This window comes from Odocoileus virginianus, chromosome 7 (genome assembly GCF_023699985.2).
Source record: "Odocoileus virginianus isolate 20LAN1187 ecotype Illinois chromosome 7, Ovbor_1.2, whole genome shotgun sequence".
Taxonomy (NCBI): Eukaryota; Metazoa; Chordata; class Mammalia; order Artiodactyla; family Cervidae; genus Odocoileus; species Odocoileus virginianus.
Window position 1 is genome coordinate 5,821,804 of NC_069680.1, and position 20,871 is coordinate 5,842,674.

The following is a 20,871-nucleotide window of genomic DNA, read 5'->3' on the forward strand; positions in this document are numbered from 1 at the left end:
TAAACTGGCTGGGGATTTCTTGGTCCATTTTTAACTTACTCTCTGACTCATGACTCTGCAAAGTGGTTTTCTTTTCCCCAGTGCTGGATGGATGATGGCTGAGACACATAGTGAGTGCCCAACTTACCCAGGAAATGCATGGAAATGTTACCTTAAAATGCAGGCAATGCAGCTTAGGAGAAAATGTGGATTCTTCCTTACATCCAATGCAAATCTAAAGTAAATCCTCCTAACATGCAATTTCTCACAATCCCAGCTACCTTTCATGGACAGAAGTCTCTAAGGGTCTTTTATAAAACAATAAATAAATAATAGTTTCATCCAGAAGCTCAGAACATGGTGCTTGTTTCCTTACTAAGACATCTGAGAAAGCAGACTGACTCTAAAAGCTGCTATGTAAATTCTTCAGGCACAAAGGAGAAAAACAGGCAAAGGTTGTTTACAGGCAGATTCTGTAGCTCTGATTCCAAGGAAGGAGGGAACATAACTGGTATACGCAACAAGGTACATATGAGGAAAATTCCTAAAAGTTTCACCCTAACACTATTCTTATAAGGCCACAGATTTACATTAAAGGGTCTGATTATGGGTGAATACCTAAAGCCTGATACATCTGGATTTCAAGCCCAGTCTCATCAAGCTATTGTCCTGTATTCTCAAATACTGCTAAACATGTACACCTGTATATCATGCTTTGTTTACATGGTTTTCTTCACGCTGTTGTTGTTCAGTTGCTAAGTTGTGTCTGACTTTTTGCGACCCACGGACTGCAGCATGCCAGGCTTCCCTGTCCTCCACCATCTCCTGGACACAGAATACTATTTTTCTTCATTACCAAAAAGCCAAAGTCTTAGTTTTCCCTTTGGAAGGCCCAGTTAAAGCACCATCATTTCCCTGCACAACATAATTCACATAATGTAAAAAACAAAGCTTTAGAGGCATTAGACCTAAGTTAAAATTCTGATTTTTCTACTTCTAGGCTGTAAGACCTTGGGCAAGACACCAACCTCTCCGAGTACCAGAGAAGTATTCTTCACCTGGTTGGGTTTCCTTCCCAAAGCTTTTCTTTGTGTCTTCCCATGTAACCGTAACTTGCCCTAAAGAAAACTTATCCCCTCAAGCAGTTTCCGTTTTCCTAGACCCAAAAGAGCAGTCCAGTGATCTGTACTACAGAGTATATTCCCAGATATCTAGAATTAAAGATAATTCCCTGATGGTCCAGGGGTTAGGAGTCCTTGATTCCACTGCAGGACTGCAGGGGACATGACTTTGATCCCTGGTCAGGGAACTAAGATCCCACAGGCCACATGGCATGGACAAAAAAAAAAAAAAAGACAAGGAAAAAAAAGAAAGTGACAAGAAAACATCATATTCATACCTGCTTCAACCTGGGAAACCTTCAAATATACAGGTTACAAGACTGGCTTCTGAGAAAGGGTGAAGGTGTGACTTGAGTGGTATGTGGCAGTGATTAAAATGGTTCCTCTGAGGCTGGGTTATTTAACTTTAAACTAACATTTCTTTTCACCTTCAGAATTACCTCATATACTCCCATTTCATGCAGTAATAAGCTTCCCTCTTCATGAAGTCAATGAATCTTCAGTCCATCCAATTCAACAACAACAAAAAAAAGCAATTTCCCTTGATGCCTGTTAACAGCAGTGTATTACAAGCCTCAGAGATTCTGCTGATTAACATTAAACAAAATAAAACCTCAAATAAGAATACCTTTTAATCTTTTCACTTTGAAACTATCTAGTCAAAACTTCAGCAAGTGACCTGTTTCCTCTAACTCACTCTTTATGTTCTAGGTCTTAACCCTTTCATGCCAAATATCCCCTTCTTTATACTGCTGTTTCTTTTTTTTTTTTTATACTGCTGTTTCTGTGGCCATTCTTTTCAAGACCAGAGACACAAAAATGGACCCATTCTATAGAAGACTTTTTGACAACCATCAGGAAGGATGAGCTACTGGCCAATGCATCTAGTTGCGTGCTTTATTCAATGATCCAAAGTCTGTAAATTGGCCAGAAGAATTTGATTTATTAGTATACATAAACTCATTAGGGTTGCAAGAATCAGACACGACTTAGCAACTAAACCACTATAAACTTACTGACTGAAGGAAATGGAACAGTGAATGGTGTAGTCCCAAACTACACCATGGTTCAGTGCAGTTCAGTTCAGTCACTCAGTCATGTCCGACTCTTTTGCGACCCCATGAATCACAGCACACCAGGCCTCCCTGTCCATCACCAACTCCCAGAGTTTACTCAAACTCATGTCCATCGAGTCAGTGATGCCATCCAGTCATCTCCTCCTCTGTTGTCCCCTTCTCCTCCTCTGTCGTCCCCTTTTCCTCCTGCCCCCAATCCCTCCCAGCATCAGGGTCTTTTCCAATAAGTCAACTCGTCACATGAGGTGGCCAAAGTATTGGAAGTTTCAGCTTCAGCATCAGTCCTTCCAATGATAACTCTCAGGTTTTAACTTGGGGAATGATTTAAGTCAGTATCTCTCTCGATTTCTAGGTGAGAAGCACATGTATCATACTCAGCAAGTTATTCACCTACTGGACATTTTTCTAGTCTCTGCATTAGACAAATGAAAGTTCACAATTCATTAACTGGAGGGAAACAAGAAAGAGTTAATGTGTATGAAATGTACATGGCCTGAGGGGCAGTTGCCTCATTTTCTGAAGCTGTGCATGTCTACACGTTTTGGCAGTTTGAGATTTCTACCTTGATGCATGATTTTGCCCAATGTAGGTTTCTGCCTCATCACCTGCTGGAAATTAAGCAATTGGTTATAGCTACTTTGCTTGAAAAATGAGCTAATTTCTAGTTACCGTGGCCCCAAACCACAGATTTAAGCCAAGTGAGATACCATGGGCTTTACATTTTGGCTAAATTATCTCTTCTAGCACTGCTAAGAGAGGGAAACAGGAATTCCTTCTTGCTTTTTAGATACCAGCCTGACTTTGTTTCACTCTTTCCAAAATCACAATGAAAGTAAATGAAGAAAAATGAACCACAGGAGACGAAGGATCCACAAAAGTCAAATGGACCATGTACATTTCCATAGAAGATACCACTTAATCTGTGCCCCTTAGAAATGCTTGCTTTTTATCAAAGCTTTCTCTCAATAAATGAACAGAGGCTCCAAAACTTTCCTAGGACAAAACACCTACAAGATAAGCCTCCCCCTGCTCAGATCCCATTATTCTGTGCTACAGATTCCCTTACTTTGTTCTAGTGGCAGGCCGGAGTTGCTGGCAGAGTTCCTAGGGCTGCAGGATGTAAACCTTTGATACCCTTTGCAATTAGTAGTTTAGCCCTGGATTTCTTGTCTCCAGAAGCAAGGCCCCTCTACACTCTCAGATATTAGTGACTATAAAGGAACAAAACAGGCCATGTGAAAATGTCTAACAGACTTTCTACCTTATTTCAGGATACAAGAAAATCCTAATACATACCTGCAAGGACTTCTGAGGCAGTGGAGATCAGCTCAAAACCCCAAGAAGTGATCTATTTTTAATTAACAGTGAACATTCCAATCCCTTGAATGTGACCTGAGAACTTAAAAAAGAAAACTGACATGTGCCAAAACCCTGAAACATTTTAATTATACCTCATTCCCATCAGCACAATTAATCAACTTATTATAAGACATTTATAACTTTTGAATATGGGGGACAGGATGGCAAAAAAAAAAAAAAAAAGTAACTGACTAACTTAGGCTTCTTTTCCTATCAATTCAAACACAGAGGGAAATTAATTTAGTGAATCACATGCTAGACTGGGGAGAACAGGGAATATTCTGTGGATCCCATACTATAGTTAGAGAAAAACAGGCACATGGATTCCAAACTAAGTGGGAAGAGCTGTGCATATACTTCAGTGGTGGAGAGGGAGGAATGGAGATCTCATGTGGATAAAAAAGGAAGACGGCTGACCAGATTCCTTGGTTAATCCAGTGTGGGCCATATGGACACCATACTAGCAAGGAGTGGGCCTGATGTTCATGTCATCAGAGAGAGGATGGTGGGCATATGGATCACATACTGGTTTTCAACTACTCCAAGTAAAGAATGAAATTAAAAGACATGAAAAGGGGTTTATGCTCCATCCCAGAGGTATCTTTTAGAACTCCTCAGGAAAGGCAATCAGCAACTCTGCCGAAGTAATTAAGCAAGAGAACATTTACCATAAAGCCCACATCAGTTAAGTGAACAGAGATGAATCTTATTACAGCACACTGTCAGCTCTGAGCCCGTAGGTGCTAACCACCGAGATGCCTTGCTACGTGCCTTGACTACTGGCCCACCCACTGTGGTGGAGCGCTTTGCCTTTCTTTGCAGCTCTGAAGAAGCAGGCTTCTTTCACTTGCTCTGGCTGTGTTCTGTTGCCTTCAGAAAGTCCTAGTACAAGTGGTTTAGTGCTAAGAAGCCGAGTATAATTAGTAGAGGCAGGTGGCGGGGTTAGCTAGAGAAAGGAGCCCTGAGAGGTAGAATATATGGGTGTTGGAGAAAAAGCAGGGGAGCTGGATAGTAAAGTAAGGAGAATAGGACAATTGAGTAAATCAAGAAGTAATCAGGTAAATCAAGAATAATAAATAACCTGCTCAAAGTTTCAAACCATTCTGCTTAGGTGAAGTTGATGGTATCTCTTCTCGCTGAAAAGGAGAAAAGTTAAAACTTAACTACAAAGACTGAGGGCAAGAGGAGAAGGGGGTAACAAAGGATGAGATGGTTGGATGGCATCATCAACTCAATGAACATTAGTTTGAGTAAATTCTGGGAGATGGTGAAGAACATGGAAGCCTGGCATGCTGCAGTCCATGGGGTTGCAAACAGTGGGACACGACTAAGCAACTGAACAACAACAATAATGCAATATACTTTCTCCACAGGAAAAGAAATGCTACTGAGGAATATTGCTTTTTCAATGTTAATAGTAGCCTCAATATCTGCTTTATTAATGAGTTAGCTCCAAATCTAAAGGGTCTGATTTTTTTCAACAACCTAATCACTATCTATTGTTGAATAAAATTCACTGTTTGCTAAAGGAAATTGGTATTTAATCAATCATTCTAGATTAACAAATGGTACCTGATATACATTTGGCCCTATTTTTTTCTGCAAAGAAGAGTAAAAAAAAAAAAAAAAAGCCTCAAACTGACTAACTGGTAGTCTACTAAGTTAGAGACCCAGAGAGCTTCTATTCAACAGAAACTCTCACAAGAGGATGGCTGTAAGAGTCCTTGTGGGAACGAATTACAAAATCATATAACACATTTAAAAAAAAACTCATCAAAGGCCATGTGTCTGTCACTCAGAGGAGTAGTTAACAGTATACAGACAAGTAGATAAGGCCTCTGCGTTTACAGATCTATAAATCTTTAACTCTTTATCGAGAGGAGATTCCCAAAGACATTGCTGGGAGAAGACACGACCAGCTACTGAGAAAATGAGATGGAATGGGTTTGTGACCCAAACTGATGGAAGTCTTATAGCACATGCACACACAGACACTCACATATTCGAACATCTCTCTAGACCTAGGACAAATGCAAACAAAGAGCTGTGGTAAAAATGATTTACAGCCTTACTTTCTACCGTAGCTCTTTGTTTGCAACAGAGCCTGCAGTTTCCTTACATTCAAAGGCAGTGGGAGGTGGGAAAAGGAGAGGAGACTAGATGACTACTACTCAGAACCAAGCAGAGCTGCCCAGGAGAGGACTTAATGGGAGGATAAATTTGGGACCTGATTCTTTGACAGCACCTCCAGTAATAGCTAGTAAAGCAGGGGGTGAGAGCCAGCTCCACACATTTATCATAATAGTTCCACAAGATGAAGGTCTTTGGGGGAGAGTCTATGAAATCCAGAGTAAGAAAATGAAGCCCATGTGGAGGGCGAGGCGGTTGGCTCTGGCAAACTGTCTCTACAGGAGGCTGGGTATAATTGTTTTATGCTCACAAAGAAGTTATTATCTGCTTTCTCTCCAATATACCAGAAATAGTGGTAAGCTTTTCCTCTCCTGAAAAAGTGATGTTACCAAAAGGACAGATTTAGTTTTAAATTGATTCCAGAACTTTATTTATCTGTATGCACCATTTAAGAAAGAAAGAAATCTTCTATCTCCTCTACCTCCCCTACTCTGCAAATTGACTGCTTTTTCGCTTAGTGAAGGAACACTGTCCCTACAAAATCCTAGAAAATCCTAGGTGTCTGAAGCTAAGGATTTGATAGCACAGACCATGACGTAACCGTTTAGTTTGTTTGACAAACACGTGAATATCGACCATGTGTAGGTACTATGCAAGGCAATGGGGAGGTGAATGAAATTTGATCCCAGATAACAAGGAACTTATAGATTAGTGGAATAGACATGCCACAGACACACAATCTCATAATGTTGTAAGGGCTAGACAAACAAAGAGTCAACGAGAGGTATCATGAGCACGCAGAGGAGGGATATTAGACCAAGCTGGGGACTTAGGAAAGGTACCCTGAAGGGAGATGGCGCTTGAGCAGAGTATGGAAATATGAGTTAATCAGGGAAGGGAAGAGAAGAATGTTTTGACACATTTTCTTATAGGGATGGAGACTATTACCCAACTTTTACTAAATCAGACTAAAGAAACCTTACTAGATTAGTTAAATTAAGGTTATTGCAACTAAAAAACAACAACAACAAAAACACAGCCATCCAGGTTTTCCAGTAAACCAAAGAGAAAAGTTGGGATTCCCAGGTGGCTCAGTGGTAAAGAACCCACCTGCCAATGCAGGAAGCGCAGGAGATGTAGGTTTGATCCGCAGGTAGGGAAGATACCCTGGAGGAGGAAATGGCAACCCATTCCAGTATTCTTGACTGAAAAATCCTGTGGGCAGAGGCGCCTGGCGAGCTACAGTCCAGGGGGTCGCAAAAGAGTTGGACACGACTGAGTAACTAAGCAAAGAGGAAAGTTACAGCTTCCTTTCCCAGGGTCTTGTTTTAAATCTTTTCCAGCTAAGGGGAATCAGGATATCTTAGTGAAAGCCATGAAACCTTTGCCTGCTGGGTCCTGTTTGCATCTTTTTGCTCAGTGCTAATATAAAGATGCTCATGGCAAGTTCTGAGCCTCCCCTCCCCTAAACTAAGTGTAGACACAAAGCAGCTATCAAAGTTGAAGGCAGCCCTTTCAGTCTCATACAGAGGTGGATGCATCTCAGCTGTGCTGTGCCCGCCCGCTGCAGTGTGTCAGTCTCCAGCTGGTAATGCAGCTGCTTCACTTAAAGCTAGATAAGCCTCTAGACTCTGATCTCCACCAAACCACACTGAAGGGACTAAATGGCTCTGCTTTGCAGCTGCCTGTTAATTCAACGGCTTCCTTGGTTCCCCTTTGGCTTATAGGACAATATACACTTGGGAGGGTCCTCAGAAGCACACAGAGAACCTTTAACCTCATGAAGAGCCTGAAAAAACACCTTACTGCCAAGAGCAGTAAGGCATCAAAACAGCTGTAACGAGTGTATAAACAGCATCAGAATCACAGATTCCTTCAGCAGAGCCTCTAGCTTACATAAATGACAGCAACCCATCATTCAGCCAATGCGGGTTTATTTTTAAGGAATCCTTAAAATGATCCTTAAAATTCAGTGAATCTGCAAGATAGAAATAGCATTAATTGCCTTAACTTGTTACTTTAAAAAAGGGAAGAAAAACAATGTATAATGCTATCAATAATTCACTTCAAAGTGGCTTTAGCTGTCTCAAAGCCCCATTTCAGATAATTAAAATCTTTTGGCTGTGCTCTTGTTATCCTGGAGGAAATCAGAAGTCTGTAAGCTCTACTGTGTTGGAATAAATAACTCAGCTCATAAATAAGGGAGACACTGGTAACTATTCCAAAGCATTACTTCCTGGCTATACCAGGTTAGCCCAGGAGCTGCCAAGACTGTTGTTTATTAAGATGTGAAGCAGACTTTTATAATGGGACTCCAGAGACATATCTGGGAAGTACTATTAAAGGGGGGAGCCCTATAAGAACTTCTTAGGTAACTCAATATCCACTTTCCTAGCTTCTTAGGACCTCAGGTCAGCTGATGATTCTAGAAGACAACAGTAGTAGTATAAAGCCTTAGAACATCCATTCCAGTCATCTATTCATGCATTCAACAAACATTTATTGTACCATACTGCACTGTATGAGGGGCAGAGATTCCAGAAGTAAACAAACATAGTCTCTGTCCTTAGATGTTCACTATCTAGTGATGGACAGACATGTAAACAACTATACCTCAATGTGATAAGTGTTCTAAGACAGAAATGTACAATACAGTGTCCTATAGCAATGCAGGTATGAACCATTCTGCCTCAAAGAATCCAGTAAGCTTTGTAGGAAGGTGACATCTGAGCTAGATTTTGAAGCATTAAGTAAGATTTTGCTAGGTGAAAAAAGGAATAGGAAGACATTCTGGGTAAAAAGCATGCACAAGGGACAAAGGTATGAAATTTAATACTCTGTGGCCAAGTCTAATTCAGCCAGATCTTAGGACAGATGGGAGAGCAGTAGTAAGGTTAGAAAGATGTCATATGAAGAAATCTGGACATTATCCTATCCCTATCAACGATAGGGAATCACACAAGGTTTAAAATCTGATGATTTTTCTAATGAAATAGCTTAGACATAGAAAAGAGTGCAGATCAGTTCTAATGAGATGGATGAAACTGGAGCCCATTATACAGAGCGAAGTAAGCCAGAAAGATAAAGACCATTACAGTATACTAACACATATATATGGAATTTAGAAAGATGGTAACGATAACCCTACATGCAAAACAGAAAAAGAGACTCAGATGTATAGAACTGACTTGTGGACTCTGGGAGAAGGCGAGGGTGGGATGTTTCAAGAGAACAGCATTGAAACATGTATATTATCTAGGGTGAAACAGATCACCAGCGCAGGTTGGGTGCATGAGACAAGTGCTCGGGCCTGGTGCACTGGGAAGACCCAGAGGGATCGGGTGGAGAGGGAGGTGGGAGGGGGGACCGGGATGGGGAATACATGTAAATCCATGGCTAATTCATTTCAATGTATGACAAAAACTACTGTAATGATGTAAAGTAATTAGCCTCCAACTAATAAAAATAAATGGGAAAAAAAAAAAGAAAAGAGTGCAGAAAAGAATATAATGAATGTTTGTTTACTCAATAGCCAATTTAAGAAAGTATTACAAATACCTTTCAAACACTCCTGGTACCTCTTCTGGATTGCATACCTGTCTCTCTTCCTAGAAGTAAACACTCTCCTGATTTTGGCATTTATCATCCCTATACACAACAGATTTATTCTTTTACTAAAAATGTCTCTAAATAATATATATTTATTAATTTTTGTTTTTAATATGGGCATATTGCCTTATATCCTGCCATTTTTATTCAATATTTGTGAGATTTCCATTGATTTGTATGGTTCTAATCCATTTTCAGTGTTACAAAATATTCCAGTGTGTAAATACACAATATATTCTGTTGCTGAAAATGTGGGTGGTTTTCAGCTCTCTTGGTATTTAAAACAATACTTAACACATGGTGTGTGGGTTTTTTTTTGGCTACACCCATGGCATACAGGACTTTAGTTCCCCAACCAGGAATCGAACTGTATCCCCTGCACTGGAAGCACGGTCCAGACCATTAGACCACCAGAGAAGTCTCAACAAGTGTTCTTATTTATATATCCTTGGAATCATCTGGGAAAGTTTGTCAAAGATGTATACTTAGGAATGAAATTACTGTACTGCAAGGTTTGGGCAACTTGGACTTTATTAGATACTGCTGAACTGCCCTCAAACGTGGTTCCAACATACTCTCATCATCAGTGTTGATGGCCTGCACTTCTTAAATTCAGCTCTAGTGATTGAATAAATGTGAGACATTATGAGACCTTGAACTAAAATGGTAGTTGTAGAAATAGAGAATTAACGAGAAAAATTGAAGAGGTAAAGCTGAAAGAACCTACTGACTGACTGAGTAAAGGAGAGAGAAGGCGCTAAATCAGCCTTGAGATTTCTGCTTTAGGCAACTGAACAGACAATGATACCATTAATTGAGATAGTAAACACAAAGTGATATGGTTATTCAATTGGTATACTCAGTAAGGCATATTTTGTGGCATGTCAAGTTTGAATTACTTGTAGGACCTGTAGTAGTACGGTATGAAGTTCAAGAGGCAAGACCATGTTGGTAGTGAAAACTGTGAAATTTGTTCACCTAGGGAGCTACAAAGAATCATTAGATACAACTTCATTTTGGAAGGACTTCATTACACTTTAATTACTATATTACATAAGCTACTACTCCAGTATTAGAGTATACATTGGCCATGTGTGTCATTTCTTGTACTACCCATAAACCTATCACCGACTTAGTTGATACCAATGGATTGATTCAGTTCAAATGATTTTCTACATATGGATTTAAAAATGTAATATATTTAAAGAATATTTTATGCAGACAGCAGGAGTCCCAGCAGGGCTCCCTAACCTCAGCCCTACTGATATTTGGGGTAGGCAATGTGTTATAGGGGCTGTCTTGGGTTTAGCAGCATCCCTGGTCTCTATTGGGAGAAGGCAATGGCACCCCACTTCAGTACTCCTGGAAAATCCCATGGATGGAGGAGCCTGGTAGGCTGAGTCCATGGGGTCACTAAGAGTCGGACACCACTGAACGACTTCACTTTCACTTTTCGCTTTCATGCACTGGAGAATGAAATGGCAACCCACTCCAGTATTCTTGCCTGGAGAATCCCAGGGACGGGGGAGCCTGGTGGGCTCCCGTCTATGGTGTCACACAGTCGGACACGACTGAAGCAACTTAGCAGCAGCAGCAGCTGGCCTTTATTTACTATATGTCACAGCACTCCCCCACCTACACAAGCTGTGATGACCAAACATACCAAATGTCCCCTGGGGGGCAAAACTACATTAATTGAGAACTACTGAGTTACAGTGATACCTACACAACTCAGAATTGGTAATTAAAGTATCTATTAGCTTTTAATTATAGTTAAATTATGTATCTAGTTTTATAAGGTAAACATGAACAGATTTTTAAGGTCAAAATGAAGGCATACTATTGATGTATTATTGAGTAGAGATGCAAATAACAGCACTACTTCAGAACACCAAAGAAGAAGAGACTGGAAGAAGGTGTGCTGTCAGCCTCATAATGAACGGCAGCTGCAATTCGCCCCACCACGGCAAAGCAGAAAGGTTTTTGTTGTGAAAACAACTTTTCAAGATAATAAATACCACTAACAAATGTCAGCAAATGTAAAGAAGCTTACTCCTAACATTAAAAATGAATCAACAAAATACACTGTCTGAAATCAGAATTAAATGTCCAACAAAGGGGACATATATGTATCTATGGCCGATTCACGTTGATGTTTGACAGAAAACAATGAAATTCTGTAAAGCAATTATTCTTCAATTAAAAAATCAATTAATTTAAAAAGGCCTGTAAAAATCTCCCTAAGGCAGAACATCTGAATAAACTCTTCTAATAAAAAAAAAGAGTCCAATAAAAACATTTTAATGATTTTTAACAGGATCAGAATCTGTAACCTCTGGTTACTATATCATTTTTTGATGGAGATATGGTAAAATAAATTATTTCAGCTATGGGCAGTTTATCAGACAATTACGAGGAAAACACTTAAAAAAAAAACACACCTTATAAAAAGTGAAAGATCTTCAATTAAACCACTGAATAACTGCCCTACAAAATATGACATTTCTAATGATATCAACTGAGAACTTCCAGATGTACAAGGCGGATTTAGAAAAGGCAGAGGAACCAGAGACCAAACTGCCAACATCTGTCAGATTACAGACAAAGCAAGTTCAATTTAGTTCAGTCACTCAGTCATGTCCGACTCTTTGCGACCCCATGAACCGCAGCATGCCAGGCCTCCCTGTCCATCACCAACTCCCGGAGCCCACCCAAACCCATGTCCATTGAGTCTGTGATGCCATTCAACCATCTCATCCTCTGTCGTCCCCTTCTCCTCCTGCCCTCAATCTTTCCCAGCATCAGGGTCTTTTCAAATGAGTCAGCTCTTCGCATCAGGTGGCCAAAGTATTGGAGTTTCAGCTTCAACATCAGTGCTTCCAGTGAACACCCAGGACTGATCTCCTTTAGGATAGACTGGTTGGATCTCCTTGCAGTCCAAGGGACTCTCTAAGAGTCTTCTCCAACACCACAGTTCAAAAGCATCAAGTCTTCAGCACTTAACTTTCTTTATAGTCCACCTCTCACATCCATACATGACCACTGGAAAAACCATAGCCTTGACGAGACAGACCTTTGTTGACAAAGTAATGTCTCTGCTTTTTAATATGCTGTCTAGGTTGGTCATAACTTTCCTTCCAAAGAGTAAGCATCTTTTAATTTCATGGCTGCAGTCACCATCTGCAGTGATTTTGGAGCCCAGAAAAAGAAAGTCAGCCACTGTTTCCCCATCTATTTGCCATGAGTGATGGGACCAGATGCCATGGTCTTAGTTTTCTGAATGTTGAGCTTTAAGCCAACTTTTTCACTCTCCTCTTTCACTTTCATCAAGAGGCTCTTTCGTTCCTCTTCACTTTCTGCCATAAGGGTGGTGTCATCTGCATATCTGAGTTTATTGATATTTCTCCCGGCAATCTTGATTCCAGCTTGTGCTTCCTCCAGCCCAGCATTTCTCATGATGTACTCTGCATATAAGTTCAATAAGCAGGGTGACAATATACAGCCTTGACGTACTCCTTTTCCTGTTTAGAACCAGTCTATTGTTTCATGTCCAGTTCTAACTGTTCCTTCCTGACCTGCATACAGGTTTCTCAAGAGGCAGGTCAGGTGGTCTGGTATTCCCATCTCCTTCAGAATTTTCCACAGTTTATTGTGATCCACAGAGTCAAAGGCTTTGGCATAGTCAATAAAGCAGAAATAGATGTTTTTCTGGAACTCTCTTGCTTTTTCTGTGATCCAGCAGATGTTGGCAATTTGATCGCTGTTTCCTCTGCCTTTTCTAAAACCAGCTTGAACATCTGGAAGTTCATGGTTCATGTATTGCTGAAGCCTGGTTTGGAGAATTTTGAGCATTATTTTACTAGCATGTGAGATGAGTGCAATTGTGCAGCAAGGGAATTCCAGAAAAACATCTACTTCTGCTTCACTGACTACATTAAAGCCTTTGACTGTGTGGATTACAACAAACTGTGGAAAATTCTTAAAGAGATAGGAATACCAGACCACCTTACCTGTCTCCTGAGAAACCTGTATGCAGATCAAGAAGCAATGGTTAGAACCAGACACAGACAATGGACTGGCTCAAAACTGGGAAAGGAGTATGTTGAGGCTGAATATATTCACCCTGCTTATTTAACTTATATGCAGAGTACATCATATGAAATGCCAGGCCGGATGAATCACAAGCTGGAATCAAGACTTCCCAGAGAAATATCAACAATCTCAGATATGCAGATGACACCACTCAAATGGCAGAGAGTGAAGAGAAACTAAAGAGCTTCTTCATGAGGATGAAAGAGGAGAGTAAGAAAGCTGACTTAAAACACAACACTCAAAAACTAAGATCATGGCATCCAGTCCCATTACTTCATGGCAAATAGATGGGGAAAAAGTGGAAACAGTGACATATTTATTTTTCTTGGGCTCCAAAATCACTGTGGATGGTGACTGCAGCCATGATATTAAATGACCCTTGCTATTTGGAAGGAAAGCTATGAGAAACCTAGGCAGCATATTAAAATGCAGAGACATCACTTTGCCAACAAAGGTCCGTATGGTCAAAGCAATGATTTTTCCAGTAGTCATGTTCACGTCAAGGCTGTATATTGTCACCCTGCTTATTGAACTTATATGCAGAGTACATCATGACAAATGATGGGCTGGAGGAAGCACAAGCTGGAATCAAGATTGCTGGGAGAAATATCAATAACTTCAGATATGCAGACGACACCATCCTTATGGTAGAAAGTGAAGAGGAACGAAAGAGCCTCTTGATGAAAGTGAAAGAGGAGAGTGAAAAAGTTGGCTTAAAGCTCAACATTCAGAAAACTAAGACCATGGCATCTGGTCCCATCACTCATGGCAAATAGATGGGGAAACAGTGGCTGACTTTCTTTTTCTGGGCTCCAAAATCACTGCAGATGGTGACTGCAGCCATGAAATTAAAAGATGCTTACTCTTTGGAAGGAAAGTTATGACCAACCTAGACAGCATATTAAAAAGCAGAGACATTACTTTGCCAACAAAGGTCTGTCTAGTCAAGGCTATGGTCTTTCCAGTGGTCATGTATGGATGTGAGAGGTGGACTATAAAGAAAGCTAAGTGCTGAAGACTTGATGCTTTTGAACTGTGGTGTTGGAGAAGACTCTTAGAGAGTCCCTTGGACTGCAAGGAGATCCAACCAGTCTATCCTAAAGGAGATCAGTCCTGGGTGTTCACTGGAAGCACTGATGTTGAAGCTGAAACTCCAATACTTTGGCCACCTGATGCGAAGAGCTGACTCATTTGAAAAGACCCTGATGCTGGGAAAGATTGAGGGCAGGAGGAGAAGGGGACGACAGAGGATGAGATGGTTGAATGGCATCACAGACTCAATGGACATGGGTTTGGGTGGGCTCCGGGAGTTGGTGATGGACAGGGAGGCCTGGCATGCTGTGGTTCATGGGGTCGCAAAGAGTCAGACACGACTGAGTGACTGAACTGAACATGTACAGATCCAGCAGTCATGTATGGATATGAGAGTTGGACCATAAAGAAGGCTGAGTGCCAAAGAACTAATACTTTCACATGGTGGTGCTGGAGAAGACTCTTGAGAGTCCCTTGGAGTGCAAGGACATCAAACCAGCCAATCCTAAAAGAAACTAACTCTGAATATTCATTAGAAGGATTGATGCTGAAGCTCCAATACTTTGGTCACCTGATGCAAAGAGTCAACTCATTGGAAAAAAGACCCTGATGCTGGGAAAGATTAAGGGCAGAAGAAGAGGGTTTCAGAGGATGAGATGGTTGGATGGCATCATTGACACAATGGACATGAGTTTGAGCAAACTACAGGAGATAGTGAAGGACTCGAAAGCCTGGTGTGCTGCAGTCCATAGGGTCACAAAGAGCCAGACATGACTAAGCAACTGAACAGATGGTATATATTTAAAAAAAAAAAAAATCACTTGATTTGAAATGTTTTTCTTTTCTCTAGATTTTAGATGACCCTACCCAATGAATAAATACTTTGGGTACATTTTGTCTCAAATAACTTCCACAATTCGCAGCCCAAATCTCTGAACTTGCGGCATAAATATCTTAATCTTCGGTATCTGTCAATAAGGAATTTGACTAGAACATTTAAACAATTCCAGCACACAAGTGGTGCTCCAGCTATGTTAGGTCAAAAGTCCAGATATATTGGCAATTTATCTTGTAATTTTTTTGGCCCTGTCACACAGCTTGTGGGAATCTCAGTTCCCTGAGGAGCAACTGAACCCCAGCCCTTGGCAGTGAAATCAAGAAGTCCTAACTACTCGACTTCTAGGGAATTTCTTACTGGCATTTTAAACCAAAACTAAAGTCTTCCCTTTCTGTATCATCCTACTGCATGGTATATGTTAAAAATATTTGTCCATAGTTTTCTGAAGCAGACTCTTGTGTCATGGATATAGTTGCTAAAATCATTTAGTATGTATAAACACCACAAAAGCTATGAATATTGCACGTTTATGCAGCAGTTACAGAATTAGAAGACAATGAATTTAATGATCCTGAGTTTTCAGCCAATGCTCACTGGCTGAGTTGTGGTGAGGTTTACAAAAAATTTAGTATACTGTTAATTTCAACCCAAGATGCTCTTGAAACAAAAGAAATACCTATGGAATATTCAATCATAAAAAATATTTTTAAATTAATGAGTTAAATTTGAAGCTCCAAGGAAAGGAAAAGCTTATTCTGTGACCAGTCTAGCCAAGTATTTATATTGAAATGGGAACTTTTCATAACATCAATAATAACACATTTTTTCTAGTGGGAGTCAATATATAAAAGGTTTTATTTGTAACTAACGGCACTAGATAGCTGCAAAACCTACAAGATATTTTCGAAAACATTTTTTTGATATTGATAAATTTTGAATTACCTTAACAATTTATGCCACACCTCTTTGAAATTGGTGTTAAAACAAGAGTTAGTGAATTCCCTTAACCTGGACAGATGTACTTTGAGGTCAAATGAATTCTAAAAAAGATGAACCACTTTTATCAATGTGGATGCAAATGTCACAGGGGAGTGACAGTGAGGTACACAATTCAGTTATTGAAAAAATTTTACGTATGTTTGGAACAATCTGGGTATATAACTCTAATTTTCAATTTAAAAAAATATAAATAAAGGTCAAATATTTCCAATGAAAATATACCATCTGAACTGACATGTGCTGTAAGTATAAAATAGCCATCTGACTTTAAAGATTTAATAAAATATTTTAAAAATACATTACTATCTCAATAATTTATATACTGATTACATGCTAGAATGATAGTACCTGGGGTACATTTGGGTAAATAATGTATTATTAAAATTAATCTCACTTGTTTGAAAATAAAGTTATATGTGCTGACAATACTGAACCATGCTGTCTAGACCTTGTTGCAAATGTTTCCTCTCTTACTGGTCCACCTTCCCCTCCCATGGTCTGTACAACATAAGAAATCAGTACATTATGGGGCCCTAGTAAGTTAAAAACGTGAAACAGTCTTCAAAGTATCTAGTCTGGTGTATTCCACTGACCCGCTGCTGACACTAGCAGGAAGAACTGAAAGTGAACTGAACTTCACCTCCAGAGTTTACAACTAAGGAAAACAACATTGCTACACTCACTTATTCTAGTAACTTTTTGTAGACTTTATTCTAGCAACTTTTTGTAGACCCCATCAGGTTTTCTACTTAGACAATCATGGTGTCCTCAAATAGACAGCTGGTCTTTTTTTTCAGTGTGGACACCATCCATTTCTTTTTCTTGCCTGACTGCATTGTCTAGACTCTCTAGCACAATGTTGAACTCTCTAGCACAATGTTGAGCAGAGATGGGCAGAATCCCTACTTCATTCCTGATCTTAGAGGAAAAGTGTCCAATCTTTCACCATAAAGTATGATAGCTAAAGGTTTTTATAGATGCCCTTTATCAAGTAGAGGAAGTTCTTATATTTGTACTATGCTGAGATTTTTAAATCAATAGATACGAACGTCAAAAGCAATCAGACTCTGGTGGGCAAATGTCCTCAACAGACTTGTCTAGTTTAGTGCTTCAAGTTGCTTTCTCTATTCTGGAATGACGTATATGACAGCACAGGAGGGAAGGAACACTTCAGAAACTCTCCAGAAGCAAGCAATCAGGGGTAGGCAGTAGTCTGTCATCTCCGGAAGCTTTTCAAAGGAGCTATAGCTATCTTGGTCACATTCTATCTTTGGTACAACATGATTGTACCCTGGCCTTCAGATGTCCTTCCAAAGTCTTAACTGCAGTGACAGTCTATCCTATGAAGTCTTGCCATATGGTACTACTGATGCAGGTCAGGAGCTAAGGGCACAGAGTTGGTACACAGGAAATACAAAATAAGTAATTACGGACTAATTAAGACTTAGCCAATATGGATATGCATTTCCTAGTTGGATGAAGTGCTGCGCTATGTATAGTCAGTAAATTGCACTTTAGATCACTTTTGGATGGAAGGGGCATAAAAATACAGGATTAAGATAGGATTCGTGGCTGACATAAGCCTTTATCTCACAGCGTTTCACTATCACCTACTTATCTAGTCAAAAATTTTAAATGTCATCTCATAATTTCTTTCCCTGCTAAAACTTGTCATTCTTTTTTACAAAGTTAATTACATCTTTTAAATCACTACTTGCTAAACCCTGCAAGTATAGGTGAGCATGCTAAAGCAGAATAAGAAAACAATGGGCTACTTGATATGTATATTTGAGACAGTTCCGTTTCTGATTAAATTAGTTTTAGTTCAACACTGAGCAAAATGATTATAGTTCTGCTCCAACAGCAGACTTCATCTACCATATCTGCATTATTTATCACACTAGGAGGAGAAGGGACAGATTTTTATACAAATCAATACGAGATTTTAACAGATGGGGTCTTGGTTGGGGGCACAGCAGCCCCTTCAAGTCCAGTGCTGAAAATCATTCAGCTATAAACTCTGGAAGACCCAGAGATATTTGATTGGCAAGTCATTCATGGAATCAGCATCATCTTGCTAAATGTAATCTGCCTGGCTGGGCCAGAATGAGCGCCACACATCTGCTCAGGGTAGTCAGCAGTTAGCACACCAAGCTGCAGCCATAGAGCCATATTAAGTATTATTGTTGCAAGTAGTGTAATATTACTACAGCCATAAATCCCCCACTGGGCTATTTTTAGAGACACTGAATAGATATTGAAGAGTCTGGCATTCAGGGATGTGCTTCAAGTTGGACATGAAAAGTAAGCATACATACATACATACATACATAAAGTAAACTATACACACAGTTCAGATCATTGGAGGCACGGGGGAGCAGGAGGAAAAAGGCACGGCAGCTTTTAGCAATGATTCAGCATTTGTGGTTCACCTGTCCCTGGGTCCCTAACATACTGCAAACCTGCCTCACAAACCCAGAGGGTAATGAAGCTTTTTGTTACAGTCCAAATATAGTAGAGAGGTAAAGAAGTTGATTCTGAGGTTGGTTCTGGGACAGAAATACCCTGGGCACTATTCTGGGTCTTAGAATACTTCAGTCGTGGAAGGGCCCAGAAAGAACAAATAAACAAAGTTTTAAATCAAAAACTAAATCCACAGAACTCCAAATAATTGGATTCAATTCATAAATTGGGGAAATGATCCACTTGTCTTTTTCTGATGGCTATCAACAAGGCCCAAAAGCTCCTTAACAGTGATTTTCTTCTTGAAATAACCCTTTCATCAGTATAGAGGTTTATATAATACTGACACCTAAGGAAAACCACTGCAACTCACCCTTCCATCTCTGCTTCCACTCAAACACAAACAAACAAACAAAATCGTTGAATTTGGAAGCAACATGAAAAAAATCCAAATTCTAGCTCCTGTTATTCAAATCAGCTTCAAAAAGTTGCTACATATAAAGTGTATAGCAAAAGTTGAATGTGTTATCCTTACCTGTGGAGATCTAATTTTTAAATTAAGATATAATTTGCATACGGTAAAATTTACCCTTTTTAGTCTTGTCTTGAAGTCTTGAAGACTTGAAGTCAAGTCTAAGTCTTGAAAAATGCATAGTCATTTAATCAACAGCACAATCAAGATACAGAACAGTTTTATCACCCAAAAAATTCCCCCATGCCCTTCCTAAACCCAGCCCCTGGTTGATCTCAATTCTGTGCTAGTAATTTTTCCATTTCCAGACTATCATATACACGAAACCCTAGACTACAGCCTGTTGAGTCCAGATTCTTTCATATTGCATTTTTGTTGTTCACTCGCCCAGTTCTGCCCAACTCTGTGACTCCACAGACTGCAGCACGTCAGGCCTCCCTGTCCTTCACCATCTCCTGGAGCTTGCTCACACTCATGTCCATTGCGTCAGTGATGCCATCCAACCATCTCATCCCCTGTTGTCCCCTTCTCCTCCTGCCTCCTCTTTCATACTGCATAATATAATATAATTGAATTCATCCATGTTGTGGCATGTTATCAGGAATTCATTCCTTTCTTTTGGTGAGTAGTATTTCATTATACAGGTGTGCCACAATTTGTTTATTCACTCATCAGCTGAGGATCATTTGAGTTATTTCCAGTTCTGAGAGAATGCATGAGTATAGACAGACACTTAGTTGTGTCTGACTCTTTGAAACCCCATGGACTGTAGCCCACCAGGCTCCTCTAATCACAGGCAAGAATACTGGAGTGGGTTGCCATGAGTAAAGCAACTAAAAACATTTGTTCACGGCTTCCCTGGTGGCTCAATGGTAAAGAATCCGCCTGCCAAGGCAGGAGATACAGGGGTTCGACCCCTGGGTTGGGAAGATTCCCTGGACAAGGAACTGGCAACCCACTCCAGCATTGTTGCCTAGAAAATTCCATAGACAGAGGAGCTGGGTGGGTTGCAGTCCATGGAGTCGCAAAAGAGTCAGAAACAACTTAGTGACTAAACAACAAACATTTTTTTCAAGCCAAGTTTCCATTTTACTTGGGTAAACTGCTAGGAGTGGACTGCTAAAGATCTACTTTTGAAAACAGCTGCCTGATTCTATACAGCAGACGGGCATTTTCACAACGGGATGGCTACGCTACAGGGGCCACAGTGCTTTTCTTCCTGCTCCATCTACGTCATTTCTCCACCCTCCTGGGCATAGGAAACATCTCCAAATCAGTATCCCTTACAAACTTCATTAACATTCTGTTTACTTTCAGGATTAGATCATTAATAAAAATGCTAAATATTCCTTACTTCCTCATCAGCACCCGGCAGAATCCTAGGAAACACCGTCTCAAGTTACACACACACACATACACACACACACTCTTTAAATTTTACACTTGTTTAACAACATATGTTGCATCAATAGTTTCTCTTCTATATTCCTAATTTTCAATCAAGCAAAGAATCTTTACTGTATCACCATTAACAGCTACAAAAAAACCAAAAACAGCTTTCCCCAACTTATTCCAAGTCAGTGTACTTTCTGCAAATCACAGACAGACAAGGACCCACAGAGCACACTTAGAAAATCTGAGGTGCTGCTCCCTAACACCAGCCTAAAAGCAACACTGGGCTTCGTTCCTCCTAAAACAGTG

The 20,871-nt window shown here is 40.0% G+C and overlaps 1 protein-coding gene across 5 annotated transcripts in view; it reads right to left on the reverse strand.

The window, feature by feature from the left end:
- Positions 1-20,871, reverse strand: part of ARMH3 (armadillo like helical domain containing 3) — a 174,786-nt gene that overhangs the window by 41,081 nt on the left and 112,834 nt on the right. The window contains exon 24 of one of the 5 annotated variants that reach the window (XM_070470063.1): positions 3,473-3,575. The exons of the other annotated variants lie outside the window; for them this stretch is intronic. Within the exon in view, the coding sequence (XP_070326164.1) occupies positions 3,500-3,575 (76 nt within the window). The 3' untranslated portion in view covers positions 3,473-3,499. The remainder of the gene's footprint in view (positions 1-3,472; positions 3,576-20,871) is intronic. 5 annotated transcript variants of the gene reach the window in all.